This window comes from Nanorana parkeri, unplaced genomic scaffold, assembly GCF_000935625.1.
Source record: "Nanorana parkeri isolate BGI_ZX_2015 unplaced genomic scaffold, ASM93562v1 scaffold178, whole genome shotgun sequence".
NCBI classification, from domain to species: domain Eukaryota; kingdom Metazoa; phylum Chordata; class Amphibia; order Anura; family Dicroglossidae; genus Nanorana; species Nanorana parkeri.
Window position 1 is genome coordinate 1,906,974 of NW_017306446.1, and position 17,717 is coordinate 1,924,690.

General features: G+C 43.8%; 1 protein-coding gene across 1 annotated transcript in view; it reads left to right on the forward strand.

Moving 5' to 3' along the window:
• The window catches only part of LOC108785775 (receptor-type tyrosine-protein phosphatase-like N), a 48,179-nt gene that overhangs the window by 28,660 nt on the left and 1,802 nt on the right, over positions 1-17,717 (forward strand). Inside the window, exons 5-10 of the mRNA XM_018554916.1 lie at positions 1,470-1,704; positions 1,832-2,144; positions 3,542-3,730; positions 4,292-4,326; positions 5,793-6,139; positions 10,361-10,447. Of these exons, the coding sequence (XP_018410418.1) occupies positions 1,470-1,704; positions 1,832-2,144; positions 3,542-3,730; positions 4,292-4,326; positions 5,793-6,139; positions 10,361-10,447 (1,206 nt within the window). The remainder of the gene's footprint in view (positions 1-1,469; positions 1,705-1,831; positions 2,145-3,541; positions 3,731-4,291; positions 4,327-5,792; positions 6,140-10,360; positions 10,448-17,717) is intronic.

Consider the following 17,717-nt stretch of genomic DNA (forward strand, 5'->3'; position numbering starts at 1 on the left):
GCTCCCCCCGGGCCCCCCCCCCCCCAGCCTCGGGTCCTGGGGCAGTGGCACCAGCAGTATCTTCTGGTGCTGGAACACCACCTCCTGAGTTTGAGAAAGAGCAGGTCGGTTGTTCTTAACCTTGTTCCTTGCTGTCTCTCAGACAGAGAGGAAGATGCCACTTCAGCCGTATAACACAGCAGGGGTATTTGAACCACTATTAGTTACTCTACACATATGGTTGCAAGTGAAACAGTTTCTGGATGTATTTTTACACAGAGTTTTCACAGCTGTTATCTAGGGATTGCCATAGAGTTGTGACATGACTGATGGAGCAGCATAGGGATTACAACAGCCTCTATGTATAGGTACTGTTAGATGGTATAGCCTGGGTCACATTAAAGTGACTTAACCCAAACAATATTTAATTTAGTTTTGGATAAAGTATTGAAGGGTTAGAAGCCCTGATATGTTCTTATTGCTGCCCGGGGCCTCTTTGGGGAGATTTACTCTCTCTCTCTCTCTCTTTGTCCTGGTGAACATTGTCACCGGTACTGAAATTGAAGGGAAAATCCAAAATCTTTGAATTGTCAGGGCAACAGGAATAGAGGGTAAGGCCCCATTCACATTGAGCGATTAGCTAATTGCGCGTCTGATTCGCGATTTGCATTTTGCACGATATCGCGCGTTTGTCGCGCGATATCGCGCAAATGCTTGCATTGAATTGCATAGAATCGCGGCAAAATCCGCTCCAAAAAGGGTCCTGCTGTAGCGACGCACGACCCGCGACAGCGACGGACAGAGCCCCATTGAGATGCATTGGAGAGCGATATCGCGCGGTAAATAGCCGCGATATCGCGCGGATTACCGCGCGATAAATCGCTCAGTGTGAACGGGGCCTTAGTGTTTTGATAGTGAGACTTGTTGCTGTGACTGAAGAGGGCTTCACTTATTGTGGAGACATTTCTTCTCACTTGCCATTTGTTTCCACAGAACAGGAAGTAGAGGTACATTTCCAAAATGGCACACAGACAGCAAATGAAAACCTGACCTTTGTTTTAACCATTTCCTACTCTGTCCAGGTTTGGGTTTAGATATACTTTAATGAGTGATTATATTTCAAGTGCCTTTAGTTATACTTTTCTCCAAATGCACATGCAGACCAAGGGTTGGGGAAAACCATACAACACACCTTTCATTTTATTCAGATCCAGTTGACATTGTCTGTGCATAGCCCACCCCTTAGGCATGTATACATTCCCAGCTATGCTCCCTTGCAGCATACCTGCCTAACTAATTTTAATTTCTGAGCTTAGGCAATGCAATGATGTTATGACACCCCCATGCTCCCCTAAACCCAGAAGCCTTCTGTGTTAGCAAACGCACTGGCAGTGAGGGGAGGTAGCCAAGGGAGCATGGCTGGGTAAGAAAACATGCCTGGAGGGGCGGGATATCTGCAGAAACTGTCACGTAATGTGCCTCTGTTTTAGATCCTCATTGGCTCACTTGCCAGGGAGGACGATTCAGCGTCTTACAGGTCCATCATCAGCTCAGAGGTGGACCAACCAAGTGGATTCCCTACCATATTTCAGATCAAAGGTGTCATCATCAGATTCTTTATCAGGACCACAAAGACTTCCCATGAGCCTCAAGCAGAATATGTCTCCTCTGCTGGATCGATACCTGACCTACGTTCTGCTCTCCTCTCAGTCACCCAGTTCACAGGTAAGTCCTGAACAGGGAAAATATCAACCAAAGCCTTCTGCCTTTCTGTAAATTTTGGTCTATACAGTAAATGCCTCTCATTGCCCCACTTGCCATCATCTGAAACTTTCAATGTCTTTCTGTATAGCTGGGCTTACAGGACCCCAACCGTGTGAGGAATTCCCAGCACTTCTTTGCTGCCACTCACTCCTGGCCAGAGGGTGCGAGACGTGTTGTCTACGGGAGGCTTCAGGGTGGACCAGAATCACCTTTACCTGTTCAGTGGCCCAGTGACACACACCATTCCTGGGCAGAACTAAGAAGGAAGCTTCCCCGTGACAGTGTGGACAGCAGCTTAATGGATGATGTTCTAGACAGTACCGAAAGGATTGAGAGGATGAGCCAGATAACTAAAGGTGACCAGGACCGTCAGCCGAAAGAAGAAGGAAGGACACTGAAAGGTCAGTTTGCTTAGTTCTAAGTTAGTAGACTCAAGAGTGGGGCTATCTTGAAGGCAAGATTATGAAGGTGGTTTACTTAATGCACAAAGCCAGCAAGGCCCCATCAAGGACATTGATGAGGGACATTAGTCAGTGCTTGTTGACTAGTGCCTTGGACATTTTATTGGAGTTTATAATAAAGATCATAGACTTCAACAGTCATCTTTGACCATCACATTTATATCCCCTTTAGATATATTCCATTATGAGGTCCCTGATATGAAAAATAATCTTAAAGGAGAGCTATGAGGTGGGTGATTTTCACTCAACCTCATAGTATTAGCCAACGTGTGACAATAAAACTGTCACAGGTCGGCTCAATAGATCGGGAAGTGAGCGAACACATACCGTCGCTCGTTCACTTCTTGATCAATCCCTGCAGAGAGCCGTGACTGTCAGTCACGGCTCCCTGCAGGGATTCCCCCCTCCCCGCTCCGATCCTCCAGCACTGACTGGTGGAACAGGCGGGGGAGGGGGACAGGTACAGCTGGCTCTGCCTCTAGATAGGCAGAGCCAGCTGTCAATCACGCAGCTGGGTGGATCTCGACAGTAATGTCGGGATCCGTCCTGGCTGCAGCAGTCTCAGTATACCGCAAGCTGTAGCTCGCGGTATACTGAGCTTTGGGTCACGGGAAGACGCTAGTTTGTGTCCTCCCCTGACCCTTAGGAGAACTATGGGGAAAAACACTTACCCCATAGTTCTCCTTTAAGTGTTTAAAACACAACGTAGAAGTTACCTTGATCTAAAAGCTCATATATACTTTTGAAGGCTTCATATCAATATGCAACTTGATAAATATGAATTTGTATTTGGCATTATATTTACATGTGCATCAGTGGCAGGTACAGTAGGCTTTGGTTTCATTATATTAGCCATTTTAGGCTTAAGAAGGCCCACCAGAGGCTATCTTTTGTAGTGTTGTTCAGTGGCCACGCTGGGTAGAAGGTTAATATAAAACACAATGTGTCAAGTTGGGACCGGCCCCTCAAATCTGATGATCTCCTGGTATTTTCATATATAAATACTATAAATAGTATTATGAAATTCCCATACATTGCTATTTTAATTAAACAAAATACTTTTCTCTAGGTTTGTATTACTGATTTGCTTGCTTTATTAAACTGGCCATGACACTTACCAAAGACCCATATGTAGAAAGAGTTAGTACATGTTACACATTCATGATACAAACACCTAGCAGGCTGAGTGTCTTCATAAATAACCTTCAAAATGTCTGAAGTGTAAATGCCCTTCTTATTAAAAAGGTTCACGGCTTATATACAGTATATTATATTCAGTGACAGTTGCTCACTCCTTTGCATAGAGGTACGTAATGATACATCCTTCTTTGTTTCAGGCCCTCTGGGAAAGCAGAACATGGTGGAGATGCAGTCTGCTCCAGATGTACAAAACTTGGGAGAGGGGCAGAGTTTGGTGGGATTGTTTGAGAAATATGGTGTAGACTTGAGACAGCTGAGCGAATCACAACTGGAGCAGCTGTCTGCTTTTCTTCAGCTTACCCAATCAGATGCTCTACAGAACCAGGGTAAGGAAGTCACATGGCCATGGGTGAAGTTGCTGGTGATGCACGTTATGGGGGTGGGGTTGGTGGGTATTTGCATGTTACCTCTGGCCCTGTCTGGCGGCCCACCCAGCTCACTGACTTTACTGGTTGCCAGGTGCTGGGCGGGATGCCAGCCAGAGCGTCCCAGGTTACTAAGAGCTTTTAGCAACTTGGGACGCTCTGGCCGGAAAGGGGGCGGCAGGTGAGCCAAAGAGATCCCACCTAAGGCGACCGCCTCAGGCTGCCCCATTGTAGGTAACCATTAATCTACGTCCTGTACCAATTTGTACTGTGGACCCCACTTTATCTCCTTTCTTCCTCTGCCATTTGTATTCCCCTATTTGTATTTGAAAGTTCTAACCGTAAAATAAATAATAATAATAAAAAATTGAAATAAGAGACCAACACATACACAACTTACAGTCCTGTTATTTTGTATTCTGTATCTCCTTGAACCTTTGTCTTTTTTTTTTGAGAGGTCAATTGGAGAAATATTTACAGAATATATAGAATGCTTTTAATTCATATTTTACCTCTTTGCAGGAGCAAGGAATGTGGATAAAAGCCCGCCGAAAAGAGTGAGCAACATTTTATAGCACATGAAACAATGTAGATTATATGGAATTGTGTGTGTGTGTGTGTTTACCATATGTTGAGTGGTTCATTGCCAAATGTCACTGTCAGAGGCAGTCCCTTACTTTGGTCATTTGGACTGCTCAATTTTTTAGTAAAATCCTTGTTTTTGCCAGTGCAGTTGGCCGTCCATATTATGTTTAATGTGAACCTGTGCCCAGGCTATGGACATTCAAGTACTAACATGTTCATAACAAGCAGTAGATGAGCTTTTAAACAAGCTCCCACTGACCTCTGTAGCTGCAGACACTGAAGTCATTCAAGTTGGGCCTCAGCACTCTGCTCTCCCCCTCTTCCTGTGCATCTGCTTTGTATTTATGTTGGAGATTGGAAGGCTGGCAGTTCACAGGAACAGGGAGAATGGTGAGTTGCATTGCTGTAAATTAAATTGCTTCTGATTTAAATCCTGGGCATAAATTGCTCCGCACTGCCTGCAGCTTCAAAGGTCAGTGAGGGCTTGTTTCAAAGCTTATTTACTGCTCGTTCAGAATATTTCACCTCTATAGTCAGGCCACAGTTGCACTTTAAAGACGATGCTTTCAAATGACAAAGAAACAATTTTAAGTTCCAGTTGAACAAATGTAACAAGATAGGAAGCTTGCAGCAAGACTTTGAAGAAACAAGTTCCTCGCTCTGAGATGGCTGCGTAGTTGCAAGTTAAGCTGAACGAAAATACACAAAAATGCCCATTAATCTGTATTCTTAACTCATCTTGTAAAGGAGCGGGTTTTGTCTTGCAATGTGACCCATTGCCTTCCAAGGTCTCTGTATTGAGAAATATATGTGTTGTCCCCTCCCGGAGCTGGGCAATGCAGCCGCAGATAGATGGTGGCCTTATCTATTAAATAGGAATGGCAGAGAAACATCTTTAGTCTTTGAACCTTTTATTTTTTATGTTTTATATAGTTTTTCTTCCCGTTACTGATGTAAGCATCCCCCATATGCTCAATTCCACACCATCCCTTTTCCAAAACCACTATCTGATAAGTGACCGTAGAAAGAAATGGCCCCAGTAGCCACCTCTCCTCCCCCATTCTACTAATTGGGTAATAAAGTAGAAGTAACATATTGATAAGGTCATACCTGTTATGTCCTGTAAGAAACCGTATTGCATTAAACTCATAGAATGTAATAGAGCTTTATTGGCTTCCACTGCTGGCTCCCGCTACTCTGATTTTTCATGTACAAGGGAGTAAAAGAAGCTAAAATAAAGACAGGTATCGGGTATTACAGTGTATCTTGGGCTCCCTAGTGTCTTTATGGCTATATCTCTCTGGATTAGGAACAAGTGAATTGAAGAATGCACCAAAGGTCCAATTGCACTTTAAAAATAATTAAAACACAACTAGACCCAAGTGTGTTTTTTTTCTATATTTGCATGTTGTTTAGTTTTAAATATCCTTTGTCACAGGTCTCTGAAGGGGAGATGCAGCACTTGGCCCAGGATGAACCGCAGTTCTCATCTCCAGAACTATCCCCAAGGGACATTTCTCCAGCCCCCCTGGCCCTAAATACTGACCAGCGAGTGCCTGACGGGCGCATAAGTGCAACAGCTGCCACTGTTACCACCCACCTTGTACCTGATGCCCAGACAATGGTGGAGCAGCCTGGGAACCCAATGGCAGCTATTGCTGAAGGTGGGGAAATGAAGGCTCTGGAGAAGAAGAGTTACCCAGAAAGCCCAGAGATGAGTGTGGACCGCGGGTATACCCCGCATAAATCTATAGAGGACTATGGATACATCCTGACGGACCAAAAGTGAGCTCCTTCATTATTAAGACAAACTAGCAGGGCTGCAATCAGAGGAAGGGGTACTGGGAAGTCTCTGATCAAATCTGGGGTGTTACCTGTAAAGCAAGAATAGGAGAATAAGACGCTGCAAAAGCTGCTTCTTCTACATTCATACAGCCATTGCCATCTGCATCCACAGCAATTTCTATATCCAATTTAAAGTGTAGGTATAGCCAAAACTTCATTTATTTTAGTTTTGGATAGAGTTGCTGTTTGTGTTACCACCAGGGAGATACCCTCTCTTTTTTCATCATGATGGCCATAGTCACCGAGAACAGCGAGTGATAAGAAATCCAAAATGTTAGTTTTCACCGGCATGGGAGCAAAGAAATAGAAATATTCCAGTGGGGACAATTATCTCAGTGACATCTGTCTGAGAGGGTAATTTCCCCTAATTCAACCTGTCTTAATCTCTTTAACCCAGAGGAACCCTTGAAATAATTCTCAGATCTTGGGGAACCTCTGCTGATACCAACTCATTGGGGGTCAGTGGGAAAATGCCCCTTTCACTGGTGGCTAGTGGGAAGAATGTTCCCCCTTACAGTGGTGGTCAGAATGCCGGCCTATGGACAGCTAAAAAGATCATGTGTGTCATGCTGCTGGCTCTGCCAAGTGGTGTTGGCCCCGAAACTATGCAGGCACTATCAAATAGGGGGTCAGCTCGTGGAACCCCAAGTAGCATCTGGATATTCTGTAATCTAGGCCTCGGTGGAACCCTGGTTGAGTATGGTTGCTCGAACTTCATGAAAGGAAGCGCCACATGCCGTTGACATCACCATGAAAATCTTTATTTGAATATGACAGCTTGCATGATGCCATCCCCACTTACAGACGGCCCAACCCTTATGTGTTTCACCCTCAGGGGCCTAATGCTAGGATTAAGCCTGTGAGGTTAAAACATGTCAGTGGTGGACAGTCTGTAGGTGCGGATGGCATCATGCAAGCTGTTGGATTAAAATAAAGATTTTTAAGGTGACGTCAATGGCGTGCACCGCTTCCTTTCAAGAGCAGTGTGATTCCTGGAGCATGGAGAGGCTCCTAGTCAGCACCCATATTGCACCCGGACGGTGAAGCTTGGGACATTGTGGAGCGGTGATGATCCTCTATATATTGCTCTAACTTAATGTTGTGTCACCAGGGCAGGAAGTGAAAAGAAATCTTCCCCAAGAGGACATAGAGAGGTTGCTTTAACTGACATCATATGCAGATTGAAGCTCATCCCTATGATTTGCAGATTAATGAACAGAGCAGATACAAATGTAACAATGTTACTTTGTGTCTCTCTATCTTGCATCTGAATGATGTTTATAACAGTCAAAAGGTCTGTTTTTTCATAACAGTTGCTTCTACAGCTGCCGTATTTACACAGCAACTCCCAGCTGCCACTTTGACAGCCGGGAATTTTCAGCAAACGCGGGCAGTGGGGAGTTGCAGCAGCCGGACAGAAGGACAGGACATACTACACACGTCCTGTGTACTTTAATGACGTTTGTTTAGGCATGTGTAGCATTGCCCTGTGTCCACAACTGGTTGAAGTGCATTTCATTAAGGCAGCCTGTTTGTTTAGACCAACACGGTATGCATTCTCTTTTTACAGATTTCCTTTAATCCTTGCTGCAGCCTATATGTACCCTGTTCTGCACTCCTGCACTGGTAGATGCTGTGCCAAATCCTCACAACCCTGTGTCTAAAAATAACAGTGTTGCAATGCCGATGCTCCAACCATGGATCCACCTTTACTATATTCAGGAAGCAGTATTAAAAAATAACTATTTGCTAATTCCCTTCGTTTTCATTTTTTTAAAGGCTGTCATGAAGGGTCAAACATCCCTTTAGCCATGCATGATTAATAAAGCATTTCATAACTAATAGAATGTTCATAACTAATGGAATCTGTAGATGTCTGCTTTCTGCAGCTTCCCTTATTGTCTGCGAATACATGCTTTCTTACCCTTTGCCATAGGCTTGTGCTCTACAGGAATCATAATTTTAACGTCTTGTGGAGTTAATGTTTCCAGTTGGCCTAGAATGAGGATCAGTTTAAGTTTAAATTGCTGGTTTACTTATCCTTTCAGGAGTTGACTTCTGTATTTTTCCAACCCAATATCTGATTTAGTTTACTCCTCTATAATCTAGGGATGTACTGGGTTGGGGCTAAGGGATGCATTTGCCCTGAATGGACAAACATCCCCATTCAGACATCAATCAGCAGTCAATGACTCATGCTGCCCAGTTGCTTCTGCATTCACATCATCTAGCAGTCTTCCAGCACCGACCTTCTTTGCTGTTTTGAGATGTTAGAGACCGAATGCCAAGAGCAGTAAAGGAAGGTGATGCTGGGAGATGTAGTGTGTTCCAATAAACTTTGACCTTTAGGAACACCCCCTTTTCACCATGTCCACCAATCAGTGATGTACCATGGCACACTTTGATGGGTACACTTTCTTTGGCCAACACAAATCTATCCCTACCATGAAAGGAAAAGTTGATAGTCTTTGGCACCCAGGCCAACAATTCCCAATTCTACCCTCTATAAATTGTGTTTCATATGATTTACCCCTGGCAATTATTGTTACTGTCACCGTGTTGGCATCTCCCTGTAACTGAAATACCATCTTTTGGTGGACTGATCTTTTATTACTGCTCAGAATATCTGTAGATTCTATTCAGGGGGTTGGGGTGTCTGATTTCTGCCCAGTGCCCACTCTCTGCTGATCTCAGCCCTGCAGTTTTCCGCTTTAAACATTGTTCTGCTTGAGAAATGACAGGCGCAGCATAAACAAGTCACATGATCAAATCAGGGTAATTACAGCAATTTTATGCGATTATTCCAGAGCATTGCAAATGAGTGTTCTGAATTACGCAGAGAACACGATGTAGCATTCGAGCTTTGATGAACCCTCTTCCTCGATTCAGTGTTTCATGACTTAAAACTAAAATTGAAAAATAAAGCACGTGGGTGCAATTCCCAGATGTGTAGATATCATGAGCTTTCAGAGATTAACAACTGATGAAAATATAGTACGCAACGGTGAACAAGAATAAATGTTGGGTTTTATGTAAAAAAAATGAAAAGTCCAGTAGTATGGAATAATCAGCATGGATCAGCTTTCATTAGCTTGGTTCCACTACTGTGAGAAAAGCTGAGTTCTATATTCTGATTGTTGATTTAGCTAAAAAGATTATAACCTCTGCTGGATTTTTATTACTGCCTGTGTCCTCACTGGGGAGATGTCCTATCACTTCCTGTCCATGAAGTGAGGAGAGCCCTTGTCAACAGGTACACAGCAAAAAAAAGCTCTAACTTTCTTTACTTTTTTAAAGCAAAAACTGAACCCAACTTTAAAGATAACCTATGCTTTGCCCATGCAGGGCAAAGCAACAGGTTCATCTTAATGTCCCCTTCCCAGCTGGGCATACAGTATATGGCCAACATTTTGTGGACACCTGGCCATGACATCTATATCAGCTTGTTGCAAATCCCCTTCCAAAACAATGGGCATTAATATGGATTTGGCCCACCTGTGTAGCTATAACAGCCTCCACTCTTTTGGGAAGGCTTTTCACGGGTTTTAGAGAGTGTCTTGGGCTTTTTGTGCCCATTGGGCCAAAAGAGCATTTGTGAGGTCAGGTACTGATGTGAGATAAGAAGATTTGCCATGCAATCAACTTTCCAAAGTATCGCAGTGGTGTTGAGTAGGGTTGAGGTCAGGGCTCTGTGCAGGTCACTCATGTTCCTCCACACCAAACTCATCAAACCATGTCTTTATAGAGCTGACTTCTGCTGGAACAGAAAAGGATCATCCCTAAACTGTTCCCATAAGGTTGGAAGTGCACAGTTGTCTAGAATGCCTCTGCATGCTGTAGCATTAACAGTTCTCTTCAATGGAAACACCTGAACCCAGTCATTTGGAGGGGTGTCAACATACTTTGGGTCATATAGTGTAGCCAGTCACTTTGCCAGCAGGCTGGGAATATCATAGCAGCCTTGTGGACCCCCTGATACCGCACTAATATTAGTATAAATAGGGAAAGATCAGTAACTCAACATGCAACGTGAGCTATGATCCGCAGGACAAGCCACTCTTGTGGACAAGAGTCAGGGACTGCTGTGGGGAGGGTATGTCACATTGTCCTATTAGGGCCACAGTCCTGGGCTTACCTCCACCCCTCTGCCTTTCTCCGTAGGCCTCTGAGCCTGATAAATGGGGTTCGTCTGTTGGAAATCCTGGCCCAGCGAGTCCATCTGTCCACTTCCAGCTTCATCAACATCAGGTGAGGAGGAGCAACATACTCAAGGTGCCTACAGACAGACTGTTAACACCTAATAGTCACAGCAAGAACTCCAGTGATAAAAAATTTCATGAAGCAAAGCAGATCTAAATCAGAAGATAATCTGGTGCACTTTAATGTATGTTTAGCTTGTGGTAGTTAGTCTCATTCAGCTGGAGTCCTTCTGCAATGCTGAAGATGTTTGGCTGTTTATCCAAACAGCTCCTTCAGTTCTGCTCAGTTCATGTGTGTCAGGAACATACCGCAGCATTGATAACCCCCTGGTAACTAAATCATCTTAAACTAAACCTCACAGAATATGTCATGGGCGATGTTGCCATTGCAACAAGATGACAGGAATTGTAAAAGGTTGTAACAGCATTATTTGTGGGTCACAGATGGTGTTAAAAGCCCCAGTTTAGGGATGGTTGTTACAGTCTAATGTAGATGGCCCCAATTCTTGTGGACCATGGAACAGCGTTGAGAAGCAGTACAGAAATCTTCCATCCTGTTCTTGGACATTCGATATCGACCTTGACAAATTCCATGGTTAGAAGAAGGTGACTTAGTTACCTGGCTATAATGCTGAGATAAGTTCCCAACACCCACTAGAACTAAAGAAACTGCTTGGGATCAGTAGTGGAACATTTTAAACATTACAGAGCAAGTCTAGCTGAGTGTGACTACTACTATCTATACCATGGCCTTGATAAATGAGAACCTTCACAGGCAAAATGTATGTTAGGTTTAATCTTTTAGCTTTTGGGTACTTACCTAAAGCCAACAAAAAGACATTGGGGGTTTTTTTCAGTCTTTTGTTGTTTTGGTTTTAGACTCCGGAAGGGTTGGAATCTCTGTCAACTTTCTATTGCATTTGGAAGATGTATTCTTATTTACCATCTATTCGATGGGTGCCAGACAGGATTAGAAACTCTTTCTGGATTTAATAACTGTCTGTGTCCCCACTCTAGAGATTTAAAATGTGAGGCACTTGATCCTATCTTGTAGAGCACAGTGGTCCTGGTTAAGCGGGTCTTAGATACATTTGGGGCTTGAAAAGTGCTTTGACCAAGATCCAGAAGTTGGAAAGAAACAAGAATGCCACACCATATTATGTCATCATCAAAATGCAAGATGCAAAAAAATCCAACGTGTTTTGAGGGTTTGTACAATACTCCTGTCATCAGAGCTTAAGGTGCTTTTTGGGAAGAAAAAATGGCAGATTTCCAATGGCTTTGGAGGGTTTAGGACTAAAGTTGATCCTTCTTCTGAAGCAGGATCTTTGGCTCTTGTTCTTCTAAACATTAGCATTTAAGATCTAACAGAGGTTCTAACCCTTCCTTGCGCTATCCAAAACTAAACAAACAAATTCGGCTGGTGTCAGGCCTTAGCTTAACTTGTGGTTACCATTAGCTTATGCAATTATCCCTTACACTAAAGAGCAGGCACCTCCAGCAGCACGCAGATTTCCTGTACGTGAAGAGGGCCCCAGATGCTCTGATGAGTGGGATCCTCTGGCATAGTCCAGTGGTCCTGAGATAATTGAAAGTGCAATATGAATAAATGGCAGAACCCTTTGTGTTCTGCCTGCCTTGACTACTTGTGTGCTGCTCCTTCCCTGATCGAACCACTGGTCGAGGATGCTGGGCAGTTTACAAAATGGGGTTACTTTACTGAAGAAAGAGGGGCATTTGCCAACTGTGCTCTTATACAGTATATATATAAACCAGGTCTCAAGGCTCTGACCCTCTGACCTTTATGCCTTGTTACTGGTTAGTCAGGCCTGTTGTGAAAGAAGGAGGTGGGTGAGGGAGGATAGAGCTACTGACCACAGAAGTCGGTTCACAGGGCTCCTGAGGTGTTCTATGAACAATGAGAAGAGATGTGAACGTGCCTGTTATTTAAAGTAATGGTTGTTTCATAAGCTGATAATAACTACAGGGTTACATTAAAGTGTATCTGTACTTAAAAAAAAGCAGGCGTATGGTAGGCAGCCAATATGTATGTAGATATGTGTGATGTATATTGTGTAAATATAAATGTTCAACCTGTACCAGCAGAAAGCTATCAGCTGCTCACCCTGAATTTCCATTACTGGAGCCTGTAGACACACAACATTTGGTTCCCATAGCAAAACCCACTTTTGATAGGATTACCCCTTTGACACCACATGTATAATGTGAAAAAATGTGTGACTGATAAATGCCCATAACAAAGGTAAAGATGGCCCTTTGTATCTGCCACCTAAAGGCCATCTGTGCCTCAGGATAAATACGGCCCTCATATTAGCCCATCGGACATAGTCCCTGCCCTCTCCTCCTCTGCTTGTTCCCACTGACAGTGCAAGGAGGATATTAACACTGCACCAGTTCTGCTAGGTATACATTAGGTACATTGGTTGCATTGTAGCTGCCCATCAGAACCCTGGATATTTCCATAGTACAGTTATCCCTTAAAGTGAATCTGTACTTCATTTAATACATTGAGAAATGAAAAGAAGCCATGTATGACCTACCATCAGACACCACAATATGTCAGCTAACTTTAGCCAGAAAGGCCTCTCCTGTACCCCTCTCTGATTTAGTTTCGCTTTATTACTGGGGCATGACTTTCTATGACTCCAACTATCATCACCCTGCCCTATAGAGTTACCCCACGGGTGCAATAACTTATGGTTGATGCTGTGAACCCTGGACATGGCCCAGGACACATCATCAGCGAGACAGAGGGCCGAGATTCGGGTCTGTCTTTGCAAATCCGGAACAACGAACTTGTATGCCAATGAGCTTGCCCTTCCTGACCAATAAGGCAATCTAATTGGATAATGGAATGGTGGATTGCAAGGTATAGCTAGTAGTAGTTGGTCACATTCAACTGGACTTATTTTGTAATGTTGAAGACGTTTCAAATCTTCAAGCCAATCCCCCTTTGTGCACCACTCGAATTACTGTCAGGAAGATACCCCAGCATTTGACACCTTAATCCAAACCATGTTCAACATCTACATATTCCATGGTGATTGGATTAAGATGTCTGTGCTACCTGTGTGGATATAGATGCTGGGATATATTCTTGGTATGGTGGGGATATAAATGCTGGGGCATGTTCCTGGAATGGTGGGGGGATAAATGTTGGGGCATGTTCCTGGAATGGTGGGGGGATAATGGTTGGGGGTATGCTCCTGGTATGGTGGCAGTAAAATGCTGGGATATGTTCCTGACACTCAATGGAAGTGAAGAAGTGGCTTGAAGAAGCTACAAAATGTCTTCAATATTACAGAACAAGTCCAGTTGAATTGGACCTAACTACTACTAGCTATGCCATGACCTAGGTTAGTGGAGAACCTTCAAAGACATATTAGCAGGTTGCAAGTCCAGGGATAGGCAACCTCAGCACTGCAGCTGTGGTGAAACTACAATCACATCATGCCTCTGCCTTTGGGAGTAATAGGTGACAGAGCCTCCACACTTAGCCATAGTATAAAGAATTATAAGCTGCCAGCAACACTTCTCATGAGGGAGAATGGCATAGATGGAGAAGGTTTCCTAACCAGTAGGATCGATCGATGTTCCTGAGGGCTCAAAGCATTTTGACTGTCATCTTACAGGCTGCTTATACGGTATCTAAAGCCAAACCTGTTTTCAGCTTTGGATGGAGCAGGGAAGAGTTATAACCCCTGTCAGGTTTTTATTGCCTTCTGTGTTCCCTTGCTGGGGGACATGCACTCTCTCTCTCTCTGTAAAGGTTCTCATTTAACCTGATTATTATATGGTTAGTAGTAGTAGTAGTTGGTCCCATTCAACAGGACTTGTTCTGTAATGTTGAAGATGGTCCGTAGCTTCTCTAAGACAATTCTTTAGTTCAAACAAGTGTGAGAAACATACCCCAACATTCATGCTCCCATCATACCAGAAACATACCCCCACCATATCAGGAAAATACTCCACTATTTATACCACCGCCATCCCAAGAACATACCCCAAAATTGATAGTCCCTCTATACCAGTAATATACCCCAACATTTATATCACCACCATACAAAGGACATACTCTATTATTTATACCCTTATCATACCAGGAACATACCCCAGAATTTATATCCACACCAGTAGCACAGACAGCTTAATCTATTTTCCATGGACTGTCAAGGCAGATGTTGATTGTCCAGGGACAGGATGGGAGGTGTGAAAATTGTGGAGCCATGCTGTTCTAATTGCATTATTCTGCCTTTGGTAGCAGGAAGTCTGCATAGGTGTCAGTTCTTCGATTCACATGGCTGAGGAGGGTGAATTTCTTTCAAACTGCCTGGGTTGTGCTTCCTGTGTGGATATAGATGCTGGGGTATGTTCCTGATATGGTGGGGATATAAATGTTGGGGTATGTTCCTGATATGGTGGTGATATAAATGTTGGGTATGCTCCTGATATGGTGGGGGTATAAATATTGGGGTATGTTCCTGATATGGTGGGGGTATAAATGGGGTATGTTCCTGATATGGTGGTGGTATAAATGTTGGGATATGTTCCTTGTATGGTGGGAGTATAAATGTTGGGGTATGTTCCTGGTATGGTGGGGGCATAAATGTTGGGGTATGTTCCTGATATGGTGGTAATATAAATGTTGGGGTATGCTCCTGATATGGTGGGGGTATAACTGTTGGGGTATGCTCCTGATATGGTGGTGATATAAATGTTGGGCTATGTTCCTGCCATGGTGGGGGTATAAATGTTGGGGTATGTTCCTGGTATGGTGGGGATATAAATGTTGGGATATGTTCCTTGTATGGTGGGGTATAGATGTTGGGGTATGTTCCTGGTATGGTGGGGATATAAATGTTGGGATATGTTCCTTGTATGGTGGGGTATAGATGTTGGGGTATGTTCCTTGTATGGTGGGGGTATAAATGTTGGGGTATGTTCCTGATATGGTGGGGATATAAATGTTGGGGTATGTTCCTGATATGGTGGTGATATAAATGTTGGGTATGCTCCTGATATGGTGGGGGTATAAATATTGGGGTATGTTCCTGATATGGTGGGGGTATAAATGTTGGGATATGTTCCTGGTATGGTGGTGATATAAATGTTGGGGTATGTTCCTGACATGGTGGGGGTATAAATGTTGGGGTATGTTCCTGGTATGGTGGGGATATAAATGTTGGGATATGTTCCTTGTATGGTGGGGTATAGATGTTGGGGTATGTTCCTGGTATGGTGGGGGTATAAATGTTGGGGTATGTTCCTGGTATGGTGGGGGTATAAATGTTGGGGTATGTTCCTGGTATGGTGGGGATATAATTGTTGGGGTATGTTCCTGGTATGGTGGGGGTATAAATGTTAGGGTATGTTCCTGGTATGGTGGGGGTATAAATGTTGGGGTATGTTCCTGGTATGGTGGGGATATAAATGTTGGAGTATGTTCCTGGTATGGTGGGGATATAATTGTTGGGGTATGTTCCTGGTATGGTGGGGGTATAAATGTTGGGGTATGTTCCTGGTATGGTGGGGATATAAATGTTGGGATATGTTCCTTGTATGGTGGGGTATAGATGTTGGGGTATGTTCCTGGTATGGTGGGGATATAAATGTTGGGATATGTTCCTTGTATGGTGGGGTATAGATGTTGGGGTATGTTCCTGGTATGGTGGGGATATAAATGTTGGGATATGTTCCTTGTATGGTGGGGTATAGATGTTGGGGTATGTTCCTGGTATGGTGGGGATATAAATGTTGGGATATGTTCCTTGTATGGTGGGGTATAGATGTTGGGGTATGTTCCTGGTATGGTGGGGATATAAATGTTGGGATATGTTCCTTGTATGGTGGGGTATAGATGTTGGGGTATGTTCCTGGTATGGTGGGGATATAAATGTTGGGATATGTTCCTTGTATGGTGGGGTATAGATGTTGGGGTATGTTCCTGGTATGGTGGGGATATAAATGTTGGGATATGTTCCTTGTATGGTGGGGTATAGATGTTGGGGTATGTTCCTGGTATGGTGGGGATATAAATGTTGGGATATGTTCCTTGTATGGTGGGGTATAGATGTTGGGGTATGTTCCTGGTATGGTGGGGATATAAATGTTGGGATATGTTCCTTGTATGGTGGGGTATAGATGTTGGGGTATGTTCCTGGTATGGTGGGGATATAAATGTTGGGATATGTTCCTTGTATGGTGGGGTATAGATGTTGGGGTATGTTCCTGGTATGGTGGGGATATAAATGTTGGGATATGTTCCTTGTATGGTGGGGTATAGATGTTGGGGTATGTTCCTGGTATGGTGGGGATATAAATGTTGGGATATGTTCCTTGTATGGTGGGGTATAGATGTTGGGGTATGTTCCTGGTATGGTGGGGATATAAATGTTGGGATATGTTCCTTGTATGGTGGGGTATAGATGTTGGGGTATGTTCCTGGTATGGTGGGGATATAAATGTTGGGATATGTTCCTTGTATGGTGGGGTATAGATGTTGGGGTATGTTCCTGGTATGGTGGGGATATAAATGTTGGGATATGTTCCTTGTATGGTGGGGTATAGATGTTGGGGTATGTTCCTGGTATGGTGGGGATATAAATGTTGGGATATGTTCCTTGTATGGTGGGGTATAGATGTTGGGGTATGTTCCTGGTATGGTGGGGATATAAATGTTGGGATATGTTCCTTGTATGGTGGGGTATAGATGTTGGGGTATGTTCCTGGTATGGTGGGGATATAAATGTTGGGATATGTTCCTTGTATGGTGGGGTATAGATGTTGGGGTATGTTCCTGGTATGGTGGGGATATAAATGTTGGGATATGTTCCTTGTATGGTGGTGGTATAAATGTTGGGTTATATTCCTGGAATGTTGGGGTATGGATAAGCTGCAGAACATTGTCGAACAAATCTTGTTTAATGTGACCAACTACTACTCACCCTCTCTTTTTTCCTGGAGTAAAAGGGAAAATCCAAAATTTGAAGTTGTCACCAGAACAGAAATAGAGGGGAGATCCTCCAGTGGGGACACTTGACATGGTGACAGCTAAGGATGCACGATACTGTTTTTTTTGGTATTGAGTATGAGTACCGATATTTATCGTTCAGTACTCGCTGATACCGAGTACCGATACCGGCACTTCAGCTAGCATGGAGACGACGCCCTGGCCAATCAGGAAGCCGGGCGGCGTGTCAATACCCAACGCCCGGCTTCTTGATTGCCAGGGAAGCTGGCCCCATGCTGTTTGGTCGGCTCAATGAGGATTGGCAGGGAAGCCGACTTCCCAGCCAATC